Source organism: Numida meleagris, chromosome 5, assembly GCF_002078875.1.
Source record: "Numida meleagris isolate 19003 breed g44 Domestic line chromosome 5, NumMel1.0, whole genome shotgun sequence".
In the NCBI taxonomy this organism is placed as follows: Eukaryota; Metazoa; Chordata; class Aves; order Galliformes; family Numididae; genus Numida; species Numida meleagris.
Genome location: NC_034413.1, coordinates 9,776,888 through 9,790,718, shown reverse-complemented (window position 1 = coordinate 9,790,718; position 13,831 = coordinate 9,776,888). Strand labels below are relative to the sequence as shown.

General features: G+C 45.3%; 1 protein-coding gene across 3 annotated transcripts in view; it reads left to right on the top strand.

The window, feature by feature from the left end:
• The window catches only part of MXI1 (MAX interactor 1, dimerization protein), a 51,245-nt gene extending 37,928 nt beyond the window's left edge, over positions 1 to 13,317 (top strand). For all 3 annotated transcript variants that reach the window (XM_021397973.1, XM_021397974.1, XM_021397972.1), the window contains 3 exons: positions 7,940 to 8,054; positions 9,267 to 9,438; positions 11,195 to 13,317. In XM_021397973.1, coding sequence (XP_021253648.1) covers positions 7,940 to 8,054; positions 9,267 to 9,438; positions 11,195 to 11,358 — 451 coding nt within the window. In that variant the 3' untranslated portion in view covers positions 11,359 to 13,317. The remainder of the gene's footprint in view (positions 1 to 7,939; positions 8,055 to 9,266; positions 9,439 to 11,194) is intronic.

The following is a 13,831-nucleotide window of genomic DNA, read 5'->3' as shown; positions in this document are numbered from 1 at the left end:
AACTTAAATTACAGCTGTGCCAAGCTTCATGCTAGCTCTCTCCTAGGCTGCTGAAATACCGTTGTTTGTGTGCAAAAATATATATGCAATAGAAAGAATAGTGCTAGGGTCTCTTACGTTCTCCTTCTTACTTACAGTGCTTTTGTCCAACCGCACATCCTATAATGACCTTGGCTGCTAATTCCTTTTCCCTGGGAAGTCTGAGGTTAAATTTACAATAATTTTACAAGGTTAAATTACATGCACTGCTTCCTCTGTTCCAGATGCATGCACTCTGTACCTGAGAGGTACAGCAGCCGTTTGATGACTCCTTAAATATTTCTGACAGTGCAGAGTGGTATTAGATGAGCAGCACATGCTTCCCTTCGGGTGTAAAAGGTTTTGTGTACACAAATATTCCACGCAGTTACATTCTTGGAATGATTTTTTTGTTAAAAATTAAGATTTTTTCTACAATAAGGTGAGGAAAAAGAAAAGAAATGCATGGGCTGGAAAAAAACTTTGTCTTGTCTTAATAACAACTGGCACCACACAGAATGTATTCTTGATATTGGCATGTTCCCTGCTCATTATTTTGAAAAGAGGAAAAGTGTTTTTCCAAATAGTAAGCTGGCAGCATCCTTTGCTCTGTGACCAATGGACAGCTGTACGTCTAACAACAAGTGCTTGCTTCTTGCAGCTAGTGACACCAGCTGCAGTGGTGTCATTAGCGTAAAGCCTGAATTAATTTAGTAGGCCCCAAAGTCTGGGGTCTTCTCTGTGTTACGAAGAAACAGGCTGTGATTTGAGGTCTGTCAGTGCCTTTGCCGCTGTGGACCCCAAGAGGCTTTTGTGTTGGAGCTGTGAGAGGTCTAGGGTAGGAATGGGGCTGCTCTCTGGCTGGTATCTCAGGTTCTTCCCACCCTGATGCAAGCAGCGTGCCTTCAAGCATACCATACCTGCGAGGCAAGGTAGGTCCCACCAGGAGAGCTCGGTGTGTGGCGTTGGAGGAGGCAGTTGGGGATTCAGGGGGCGAGCGTTTCCAGTTCCCACCAACTGACTGCAGAAACCCTGCTGGAGCCCGAAATACCTCGGCAATCCTTTGCACAGGCGTGGTGCTTAGCCAGGAAACCTCCAAACGGAATCATCAAGAATAGCAGGCGAGTTTGGAAAATCTCGGCTATCTTTGCTGCTGACCTAATTCTAGCGGTAAAGCTGAAAATCCGCAGGTCGCAGCAAAGCAGGTTACTGCCTCCTCTGCAGTGAGGCTGCTGCTGGCCAGCACAGCTGCTCTGTGGGCGCTGGTGGCGTGGAGCTCTGCTCGGAGCAGTGACACCAGGCGGGAGCACGCTGCGTGTCCCCAGCGGTGATTATACCAGTATTAGTGAGAACGGGGGCACAGGACACCGTTGGCTATTTAAAGAGCAGGGCTCTATTTTTAACTGCCTTTTAAGAAAGCCAGAGATTTATTAGACCAGACTATTTATAATTAACTGGACTGGGCTGCACGTTGATGTTTAAGGCTTGCTTTGCGTGTTCCCCAGTAGACAAATGCAGGGCTGTGACCATATCTTATTGCCAGGTAGCGGAACTGTGATACTTGCAGCATTGGGAATGAGCGCAATCAGAAAGTTGGTGCCAAGTGATCTCGTGTGAGAGATTCCTGGATGTGACCGTACTGGCAGCAAATAGGTCAGAAAGTGAATGGGACGTGGAGCATTTACAGTCTGTGGTGACTGTAGGGTTTAGGACAGTTGCAAGCACAGCTGAGCCCGACAGGGATTTAGCTGGCAGTGCTGTGTGTTGTGCTACATGAGGCTGAAGTTCAGTTAATTAGATTCAATGGGGATTAAAAATACTTTGTGGGTAATGGCCAAGATCAATAATAATAGACCCTCAATATATAATTTTAGGAGGAGATTAGCTTTGATAAATTGTAATAGACTCTACTCCAGAGCATCTGTTGCTATTTGATGTCTCTTAACAACTGTCCAAATTTCATTGCCTCGTAAAGGAAGGCTGTAGGGGAGCTGGGAGGGGAGAGGAGAAACTGATGAAGAGGTGCTGAGAGCGTGGTGCTCGGGCTGGCTGAAAATGAAGGGGTGAGAGAAAATGCCGGGCACTGCTTACCTCAGTTCCTCCGTTGGGCAGATGGCCACCTCTGCTGCCTTCATCACCTTCTCATTGCAAAGTGCAGGCTGCTATATTTGATCTTTTACTAGAGTTGTAGCCTGTCTCATCGGTGCCTCTGAAGATCAGAGGGGTTAGGGAAGGATGAGCAGTCAGCAAGCGAACAGCCGAGAGCTCATTTTGGAGGAGGCACCCTCCAAAAGGATACTGTCTCAGCATCACTTTTATCACTGTGAGCACAAGAATTCAGTACTTCTCTTTTGCCGGCCCTTTAAGCATCCTAGTTTTGGGAGTTGTGGGATTACAGGTGTTCTCTTCTTTATTATTGTATTAATTTAAATAAATAATCTGTATTTCAGCCCTCCAGTTCAAAGAGAAAAGCTTCAAGATTTGCACCACCAGTTACCTGCCTGTCGGGCAGCGTGTTACGTGGCAGAGCTACATTGCCCCAGTGTATTTGTTGGTTTTATTACTGCTGTTGTTATTACTGCTGTTAATTACAGGTCTCTTAATTTGCGGTTTGTTTTTTGCCCTCCCTTGGCTTGAGAGCACAGCTAGATGCGTGTTAATTCTCTGCATTTGCACACAGATCTGAGCTGGTTAAGATCAGGCTGAACATCCTGCCTGCAGAATGTTTTCGTTCCCTTAAATCCCTGTTTACAATGTGTTGTCAAGGCTTTTTACTGTCATTCCTCAAGTTTCGTTTCTTTGTTTCTTCCAAATGATAGGCTTAAAAAAAAAAAAAAGTGTCTGGAGGCTTTTTTTTTCCCCCCCCAATTACTTTCTCATGATGCAATTTATTAACATTTGCAATACAAATGCTCCTATACGCCGGGGAGCCGCGGGTAGAAATCGGCTGGGAACAGCGGCGAGTGAGCGAGCGTTGCGTTCGGCTTGGAGTGAACAGCAAAACATGAATAACCATGAAAAGAGACCTGATCGAAAATCCGAAAGAATGAATGATTGCCGAGTGCGGGTGGAGGAGATGGGCTTTAACCGCGCCGTTGTGCACCAGATTTCCTTCCCAGCGTGCGCCCGGCGGTGCTGCCCTGCGCAGCGAGCGGTGCGTGCTGTTGCAGGCTGGGGGGAGCGCGCCGCTCGCAGCGCTTACATAACGCTCTGCAGCAGCGCAGGCTTCTGCCCCAGCGCCCGCCTGGCTTTCAGTTTCTGATTCAGGCACTTGGCAGCATCTCCTCTTCCTTCTCCGGAGACGTAAAGCCAGGGGTCAGATCCTTCTGCGGACAGGGGGTGGATTAGAGACAAGTGCAAGGCAAAACCCGTCGTCGTGTAATGGCTTTACAGATGAGCGAGTCTCTGACCTGTGAATCGCTTATGGGAGGAAACCGTGTTTTCCCCCATTTTCCCTGCCCCGTGGTTTCTGCATGTGTTTCTCATTACTTTTATCTCAAAATCGTTCTAGTCCAATGAATTATTGATGTGGGGTCACTTGCGTCGCTCCAGGAATTGCTTTCTTTAACCAGCGTTCCTCCTGAATTTTTTAAGCCTTCTATTAGCTCTGAAATCCAAACAAAGTTGGTGGTTTCTAATTTCAGGGTTAAATTGGACTCGACTTTGAAAAGGTGAAGAGGAAGAGAGCACAGGGGAAGGATGACCGTATTCTTCTGCACGTTAGAATCTTCCTTCTGCTGATGTTTTTGGTGCTTCTTGGGTTTTGTTTTGTTTTGTATTGTTTATTTTTTTAATATGTGTAGAAACTTCTCTTGGAGATCAGGTGTCTGATCCAGCTTCAGTGGGGCTTGAGCTTCGGTATCCCTAACGTTGAGGACAAGCTGAAATTGATTGTTGAATTCAGACCCTATAGACCTGCAGGCATAGTACAGAAATATCTGAAGCGCTTCCTTTTCCCTCAGATGCTGTTTCTTTCAACATACAGAAACTGGAATTCAGCGTTCTGAAATGCTGTTGGTCATTTCCTGCTGGGAGGGAGGCTTGATCTTCTGAAGATGGGCAGTGTCTGTGTGAGTGCACATGTGCACGTGTGTGTGTGTTCTGCAGATGTTCCAGCCTTGATTCAGCACAGTCTATCAGCAGCGCCTGGCTGCAGGGTAGTGCTGAGTCCCTTAAAGTGCTGCTTCAGAGCTGAGCACGCACGTGGTTTAATGACTTCTAGGCAGAAAAACTTTCTTCTCTCTCAGTTTCCATTGCTTCTGCCAATGGTAGAAGATGGAAAGAAAAAAAAAACAGCCTGTACCAGCAGAACAGCTGCAGTCTCTCCACAGATGCTCACATTCAGGGACTTGCCCAAGTCTGACTAGAACTGAGATCTCTTGGTAGATCTGGCTGCAGTTAGCCTGGGCTGGTCTCCTTGAACCCAATGGCTGTGCTGTCACTGGTGCAGTCTAGAGAGAGACAACCCAAGCAGAGAAGCTGAGCTCAGCAGGGAACATGCCACAAGGAGCAGTGCTGTCCCTAAAAGGGCTCCTCAGGCACCAAAGGCAGGTGGGCTCCCAGCCCCTCTGTGGCCAGCAAGTACGAGGCTTGTAGCCGTGTCCCCAGCTCTCTGGGCCAGGGGCTAGCCAATCCCCAGGCACAGAGGAGGCTGTGGTACAGAGGTTGAGTCCTACTGCTACCCCTCAGAAATGTTCCTGGCAGAATAGGGGGAATGAAATGGGGATTATTTATTTATTTGTTTGTTTACGTATTTGCACCCAAACCACTTCCTGCACTGCAGTTTTGATTCAGGCAATGGGGAGCCCGGTTCCCGCAGTGGGAATTGGATGCGGGTTGTGCAGTGAGACAGCTGAATCTGTGAGCAAAAAGCATGCAGAAATAAAGGTTTCCTCCCAGTACCTTATATAATCAGAAGGGATGATGTCATTGGGAGCCAGAGAGGAGAGCAGGCTGTGAAATTACAGCCCTCTGCAGCCAAGCAAAGCCAAGTGCAAGCAGGGGCAATGTGGAGCAAGGGCTAGGCTCCTCTGGGAGAGGCTGGGGGCTCAGGCTGGAGGAGAACTGAGGGGGCTGCTGGAATTAGATACTTCATATACAGTCAGAAGCTGTCACACAGCACAAGGTGGAAAGGGGAGAGCAGCACGTGCCTGGCATACAGTGACAGAGCTGCTGTTTCAGAGGCCGGTACCCTCTTTCCCACCAGCAGCCCCCCATGGCTCATTGTGGGTCGGTTCCCGCTGGTTGAGGAACTGGAACTGGAACTTCTTCTGTCCTCCTCTCCCTTCCCAAGATCAGGGCAGTGAGAGGCAGCAGCCCTCTGTGCCCAGCCTGAGTTGTTTCTCTGTTACATAACAATATGGGCATTTAGACTTGTTTTTCCAGATATTGGCAGATGCATCAAATATTGGCATAACCCAGTGGTTTACATGGAAAGCCGGCAGGCTCTGTCTGGAGCCTGCACAATGCCAGCATTTTCATTGAGTGTGAGAGCCTGCAGCGTGGTCAAAGCCATGTAGTAGGAGACCAGGTACGCAGGTAGAAAAGGCATTCCTACTGTGGCCTGACGCTGGGATTACGGCTGCCCAGGTACGGCTACATGACTTGATAAGGAAGATTAATAGGCTTGTGGTTGCTCTCACTCTGGAACAGGCTCTGCTAAGTTTGCTCTGATGCTTTTGAGCCCCAGAAAGCAACATGCTCACGTGATGGCTCTGTGTGAAGGCCCTGGAGCTCAGTTTTCAGCTCCTGTTTGCAGGGTGCTGCTGCTTTCTGTGATCTGCCACAGTCCTGGGGCAAAAGCAAGACCAGGCCAGTTGGAGTTTCAGCATCTGTTCTCTCATTACATGGTTGGATTTTTGCACACAGCTTTCGGATGCTTGACAAGGTTGATTTTGCCAAGTGTACAGAATAACCCAGCTTTTGACACAGCAGGTCACAGTGCCGTCCGTCTAACTTTGTCTAGGCAGTCCTGTCTGTACTCATTCTTACCCAGTGCTGATCTCTGTTCCCAGAATCACAGTTCCTGGTGCAGGGCCTTCCCTCTACCCTCGGGTGCTTGGATTCAGATTATAAATTCACTGTGCATTTCCCTTTGCATTCAGGAGTGCACCACGATACACCTAAAACTGGTCGGATGTTGATTTCCCAAACTTATTTCCTATTGTACCCTATGAAGTGGAGCTGGCCCTGCTCCTCAGTCCCACTCTGCCTGCCAGCAGTCAGTGCCCGGTGTCCCTTGGGATGGCAAGTGCCAGTGTGAACCAGCACTGCTAGTCCATTGCTGGCCACACTGGGCAAAGCACCTGTAGTGGGTGCACACAGCTCCTGTTGATCAGCCTGTATGTTGAAGATGAGCTTCTAGGTAGCTAAAAACCAGAAAGTAAAACTCACGTTAGCCATATGTGCTTAATGTTAGTAGAGTTAGTAGAGTTTGCCCTAGAGCAGTCTAAGGAAGGAAGAGATGAGATTGATGTGATATTTTTTTGTTGTTGTTTGATTTTTCTGATTATGACACCCTCGCCCTCCTTGTTGTTAATGTTTAATGAAAAACTCATGTTCTTCAAGGCCCTTGCTGGTCATATGCAGCCCTGCGGCTGTTCTTGAGACAGAATGCTGGACCCTTTGTAAAGAGATTTATAATAGAAATACTGAGGAGCTCACAGCTACGGCACTGCTAGCAAACACTCCTCTGCGCTGACAGTTCATCAGCAAAACCCCTGACCCTTCCACCCTTAATCATCCTTGCTTGTCACTGACATAATTGCCTGATTACAGACTCTTCTCCCCCACCCCTTTCAAACTGGGAGCAATAGTGAATTTGAAAAACAAATGGAAATGAACTGTCCGTGCTCTTTATTTTTTTTTCTCCCTGTATTGAGATGGATCAGGCTAAGATTCGGTTTCTTTGTGTATGAGCAGGGGTTGGGATAAGCTTTCAGGACTCTTTTGCACCGGTGTTTCTTGCATGTGAATGGTGAAGCTGATGTCATTGTGTTATTGATTGAGATGACAAGTTTAGACATAAATCATTAATGTCTGAGAGAGGGAAGGGGGGAAAAAAAGGCAACCCACGCTTGATAGTTTTCCATAAATCTGTTGTTTGTTCCTGCATACGTGATACAGAGGAGGATCAGCAGGGTCGCTTTTCCTGTGCAGCCTGAGGATGATGTGCTTTGCCACTGCTGCCCAAACCATTTTCCCCGCGTTTCACATTCTGCAGAAAATGGCTCAAACCATCAGCGATGCTGTTGTGCTTGAGACTCTCTTTGGAGATGTGATCCAAGGTCAGCAGGCTGCCCAGAGGAAGGGTTCAGGCTCTCTTGTTCCCGCTGACCTTGCACCCCAGCAGCCTTTTAGTCTTGGGCCCAGTGCAGTGCACAGGCCATTTAATTGCCAGCAGGGTTTGTTTGGGTATGTTAGGCTAACCGGTTTTGTTCTTTGCTCTTTCAGATTTTGTGCAAAGAAATGTTAGAAATGTTGCTTGGATTGGTTCGTAGCAAATGTCCCTGAACTGACCCTGAACTGACAATGCACAAGTGTGCTGTGGTAGTAGTCATTCGAAAGTGCTCTCACAAAGTTCTCAGCACAACAGCAAGTAGCCGAGGGAAATGCAACCCCCAAGATATTGGCACCAATTGTGCCTTGTGTCTGCACAAAGTTCATCCACTGAATCAGATTATCAGTTCAGACAGCAAGAAAATAAACAGTGTCTGTCAGAGGTTAGCCATCGTGCAAGTATTGGTGAGCAGCTGTTGTTTGCAGTGTAAATAGCTTAGTGGCAGTCCGTCCTGGCACCTGTAGGGAATCTTGTGATGTACGAAGAGAAGGAAACATGAAACGTTGCTCACAGAATGGAAGCAGAGAAGGAAATGACATTGCATTTCTGAAAGCTAACTCTGGTCCTCTTCTCCCCTTGTAGCCGAGCTCACCTCCGCCTGTGTCTAGAACGCTTAAAAGTTCTGATACCACTAGGACCAGACTGCACCAGGCACACAACGCTTGGGCTGCTGAACAAAGCCAAAGCACATATCAAGGTAAGGGCTGCTTTTCCCAGCTTCTTTCCACCTGTGCTGACTAGAAGTGCAATTCAGTTGCTCACTCGTGCTGCTGAGAGATGTTTTTGTGTTGAAGGAGACTAGCACCTTTGTTTAATATATAGATGTATTAAATAAGCATTGCCCCCTTGTTTAATCGTTTTCCATTACTACAAGCCACGTTGGTTGAAGAGTCCATAATGAACTCTGTTAACTATGAAGATGTTTGATTTGGAGACTAAGGGTCTTGTTCTGTATTGTGATCAGTCATTCACAACAGAAGCACTTATACGAGAAACATGCCTACTGCTGAATAACTCCACTTTGATGGGAAGTGCTACTTGTTTTTTTTCTGATGTGCTAGTAAGTTTCCATTGCTGAAGCATTAGCACAAAACCCCAAGAGTGTGAGACAGGGTTGGCTTACTGAAGTTTCATACGTGAAGCAGCCAGCTAGCCCAGTACTTTTCTAGTTTCACTTCTGGCAGAGTGAAGCATGAAAAGAAAATAAAACATTGTTAGTATCTGGAAAAAGCTGAAATCCTTTGTCATGGTTCAGGATAGTGGGAGGGAGGATGGGTGGTGAAGGAGAAAAAGCACTGCTGGAGGGACGGGGTTAGCCTGAAATGACTCCTCCTTATGCAATGTGCTTGTCGTAGGAAACAAAGAACAGTGCCCTGGTAGATTTCCCAGCTGTGATCAAAGAAATCTGTAGTAGGTTATGTAAATCGCTTGCTAAATAGAAAACTGTTTCTGAGAAATCCTACTAAACCATGCAGCAAGGAATGCAGAGCTCCCAGGGCACGTTTGTATGTTACAGTGAAATGTAATAAATAGTAGATTGGTTTGGTTAAGGGAATTGAGGCCCCTTTGTGGACATACTTGGTAATGCAGGTGGCTGAACCCATGTGGAATGACCCACAAACTGCTACGCTTCCATTAGTTTCATTCAGAGAGACTCTGTGTTCAAAGCCTTTTGATACCAATGTATATGATTTATCAGGGTTTGGAAACTGGGAAAGTTGTGAAGAGATAGCATGAAAACTGCCAAGAGAGGCTTCTGGAACCTGGAAGGCAGCTCCTTTCAGTGCTCTTTTGCAGCTTAAATCCTTCTGGGATCTGGGAATGTCTTAAGCAGGTGTCTGGGCAGTGGAGGCAGGAGGGAAAGAGAAAAGGATGAAGCTTGTTACTGAGATGCATTTGATCATGTCAGAAACTTGAAGAGGTCGAGAGGAGAAGCCAGCACCAGCTTGAGAACCTGGAGCGAGAACAAAGATTTCTAAAGAGAAGACTGGAACAACTACAGGGTCCTCAGGAGATAGAGCGAATACGAATGGACAGCATTGGATCTACCATTTCCTCTGATCGTTCGGACTCTGAGCGAGGTGGGTGTCTCTGAACTGGTGGTGAATCTCCAGGGCTCTGAGAAGAGGGAGCACGAGACAGATCCATTTCTTGTCTCTCAGCTATGCCCTTCTCTGTGACCTTTGGTATTTAGGCTACTGGTTTTGGTCACACATGTATATACATACATGCAAACGCACGTATATGCTCTCCTGCGAGGACAGGCTGAGAGAGCTGGGGCTGTTCAGCCTGCAGACGAGAAGGCTCTGAGGTGACCTGATAGCAGCCTTTCAGTATCTAAAGGGGAGCTACAGGAAAGAAGGGGACAGACTCTTTAGGAAGAGTCTATGGTGATAGGACAAGGGGAAATGGTTCCAAACTAAAAGAGGGGAGATTTAGATTGGATATAAGGAAAAAGTCTTTTACAGTGAAGGGTGCTGAGGCACTGGAACAGATTGCCTGGAAGTGTGGTGGAAGCCTATCCCTGGAGACACTCAAGGTCAGGCTGGACAGGGCTCTGAGCAACCTGATCAAGCTGTGAATGTCCCTGTTCATTGCAGGGGAGTTGGACCAGATGACCTTTAAAGGTCCCTTCAAACTCTAAGGATTCTTTAATTCTATAGCATACATGAAAAGTTTTGTCTGTTGCATGAGTTTCAATTAAGTTTGGAAGGAGCGTTGCTTTTGTCAACTCATACAGATTTCTGTGGCATTTAAAGTGACCTGTTCTCTGAAGAGCTCTCCAAAACGTGAAAGCATTACTTACAAAAACATAAATGGCTGTGGTCACAAGATGGTAGCCAAATACTTGTTGTCAAAGATGAAATATCCATTGTGGTTTTTTTTTTTTGTATGTCTTGGCATCAAAAAGGCATGCCGCAAGGCAGCGTCTAACTTCTCATTCTCTCCAGTGTATTTCCTGTTTTTGGGCCTACCATGGCGTAACCAAGCACAAACAGAACTAAGCAAATTGACTCTTAAAATTCCAGGAATCATTCTACCACCACTTCCCTTTCTTTTCCAAGCTTCCTATACAGTTCATCTCAATTAAAACCGGATAGGGATGATCTGAATAGCTAAATGAATTCAGATAATTTTCTTCTTTGAAACATCCCAGATGTGGATCCTAGGTAAGCACAACAGATATGTCGATATTTACTGACAGAGTCAAGCATCCTGTGTAGTGTGTTTGAATCTGCAGTTTGGGGGGAAAAAAAAAATTGGAAATTTTTTAAATGCTGTGGAAACCAAGATGCCTGGTTGACTAGATTACTGCTTTCTAATTCCTTCTTAAAAAAGAGATTTAAGCTTTTAGTTCCCCCATCTGAAAATAACCCAAATCCTCGTGGTAATGCCTTCTATTTGTGATCCCAGCTTTCAGAAAGTGATGCCAAGCAAGTAGCATGGTGCAAGGGTAACTTCATGCTCTGTTTTCTCTCTTGTCCTCTGTTTTATCCATTTATTTTTGTTTCCAACACTGGGGTAATGCAGTTCCAAAGAACAGAGGCAGAATAACAAGTTCAGTGCATGGGGTGGCCCACCTGTGCTGGTAATGTGGTCTGCATGCTTGAGGAGTCAACTCCCTTTGCAAACTCCCTAAGAAAAACTCCAGGCTGGTAGCTGATCTTTTTGTAAATCATGTCCATAGCCTATCCCACTTCAAGGAAGATCATTGAAAGTCTTCCTGCAAGACTGCTGCCTCATCTCTGAGAGAGTCCTGGCAGCTTGCTGGCCGGAAGGGAGCAGTTGCGTTTGCGGTGCTAATCTGTGTGTGTTTCTCTCATTTCCTTTTTTTAGAAGAGATTGAAGTGGATGTTGAAAGCACAGAGTTCTCCCATGGAGAAGTGGACAATATCAGCACAACCAGCATCAGTGACATTGATGATCACAGCAGCTTGCAGAGTATTGGGAGTGATGAGGGTTACTCCAGCGCCAGTGTCAAGCTCTCGTTTGCTTCCTAGAACCAAGTGAGATGACAGTGCAGGGTGAATGATTTCACTGGGGTGATCAAACTGGGTCCTAGATGCAAGTATCCTCTTTCAGAAATGACATATTGACAGCTAGTCCTGGAGAGACCTGTAAATAAAACCTTTTGGGTAAAGGAAGAAACCCACATGTTCATTTGGTCATGTTACCAATTCCAATTCCTGCTGGCAAAAAGTTAGACCAAACCGTAGTCCCATTGAAGTCAGTGATAACCATTTGTTTCTGTGGGACCTGGATATAGACCTTAGTGACAAAACACTTTGTTTTGAATTTATTTGTTTGAAAGAGGATACTAGAGACTCATCCCTCTCTTTCTGTCATGAGATCTGAGAAATGTCAGAATTTTGTACGTTGCATTCAGGTTGAACAACCTAATTTAGGCCCTTCTGAAGAGCTTTTGTGGTCCTAAAAGGACCATGTCCTGCAATTTATCACAATCCAATGCTGTTGTAATGTACTAGGAAATCTTTGAAGACATAAGTAGCCTAGGGATAACAACATCAACAGTAATGATTAAGGTCTCATTCTGTGCCCAGAGAGAGGGGCAGCAAAGAGATGTTCAGGAAAGAATACCATTCAGCTCAGCTTTCTGTTGGACATCATTTAAAAAGTAAGTACCTCTGATGCGTGGCTAAAGCAAGGGGTACACACTTGTAATCTACCAGCACTTCATGGGCTGTGTCATGCCTCAGGCTGTGACACCAACAGCAGATCTCCCGGTAGATGCATGCCCATACGCCGGCGCACAGCCAGCTGAGGACAGAAAGAAACCAGCACATAGAAGAGGTGATATGCCAGAAAGTCATGCCCAGATACTGAGCCACTATGACCTTTTTATTTGACGAGATTTTTTGATAAACATTTGTAAATGTGTTGGGAGAGAAAACACCCCAAGTCTGATGCGTCTTTTTAGAGCTTGTCCATACAAAACCTTAGATGTCTTTTATATGAATTTATGCCATGAAAAGATCTCTGTTTTGATGAAGCACTTGACCCAATGAAATGCAAAGATGCTTTTTGCCATGCACGCAGTGGATGGAGGCTGTGCTAGCTGCAGAAGGCCAGATTTGGTGAGGGTTTCTTCAGATTTCTTTTTAGAATCATTCCCTTTGCTGACTTTTGAAGTTCCAGTCCAGTAGTTAACCTAGTTAAGCTCAGCACGTCTCTCACATTAATGTAATGTTTTTGACTGCACGTCCTGTTCCCAAGGGCCTTGCCATCATACCTGTGCAGGTGCTGTTAAGAGCTGTTCTAGCGAATGTTTTCTAATTTTCTCAGAGACGAGCATTCTAACCTGCACTTTGAGGGCTTTGCTTTTTTATTTTTTGTCTTTTTAATGGCCAGGATTATTTCATTTTCCAAGTTTTAAAAACCTTAATAGAGTTCTCACCTATGGCATTGTTTGAAACTTTGTATATCCTTCAGTAATTTAACTACCCCTCATTACTAAGAAAAAAAAAGAGGAAAAAATGCTTTATAAAATTCATAACTTATTGCTGATTTGAATGGGTTGTTAATTTCAGTCCTTTAGACTTTATTTTATTGTTTTAGGTAGGGTTGGGCAAAAAGGTAAAATAAAAAAATAAAATAAAAACAACCATATTTAGCAGTGCAGTGGAATTGTGTTTAAATGTTAGCATATGGTCCCCATTAAAGTAGCACTTTAACGCCATTAAACATTTCTGTATCTGAAATGAGTTGTGTTCTTCCATCTTGGTCATTCGTATCACTTTAGCTGACACTTTGTTCTTCTTGTGCCCTTTGATCCTGTGATGAGAAGGTCTTGAGCGATTCTGCTGTCGAGTTATGCATTATGATGAATTGCCTGTGTTTAAATATTCTGGTGTTTTCCCTGCTCTTCTTAAAATGTGTCATCCCCTGTAAGAGGCACAACGCATACACTTGAGTAGAGAAATAATCTTTCCATGGCTGAACTATTTCTGTTTGTTTTGTGTGCTTTTTTCTTTTTTTTTTCTTTTTAATTATTCTTAATTTGTTTATTATGTCCAAATCAGGTTGCTGTTGTTAAATCTATTTTCACTTGTGTGTATGTAATACAGTGGCTCAGTACATCTGTTCTTCCTTCTGGGAGGTGACCTGGAAGGAACGGGAGTCTGTCACAGACTGAATTGAGTGCTAGGTTAATTAATAGGGCCCAAGGGTTTTGGAAGAAGAATGTGCTGCTCAGATTTGTTTGGGGTCCATATAACCTCTGGATGACAGGAGTTTGGGGTAGTGATGAAGAAGAGGAATCCTCAGCTCTAGCAAGCCTAGCTTAATTTATTCACTATTAGTCTACTTGAAAGTGTTGACCACTGGCAGCCCTGGTGCTGAGCAACTGAATTCCAGTGGGAATTACTTATCTAATAGCCTTTTTCTTTAGCTGTCTCAGCACCTCTTCCTTCCTGTTATTCTTGTTTCTTGTAAATGGCCGCTGGGGAAAGAAAT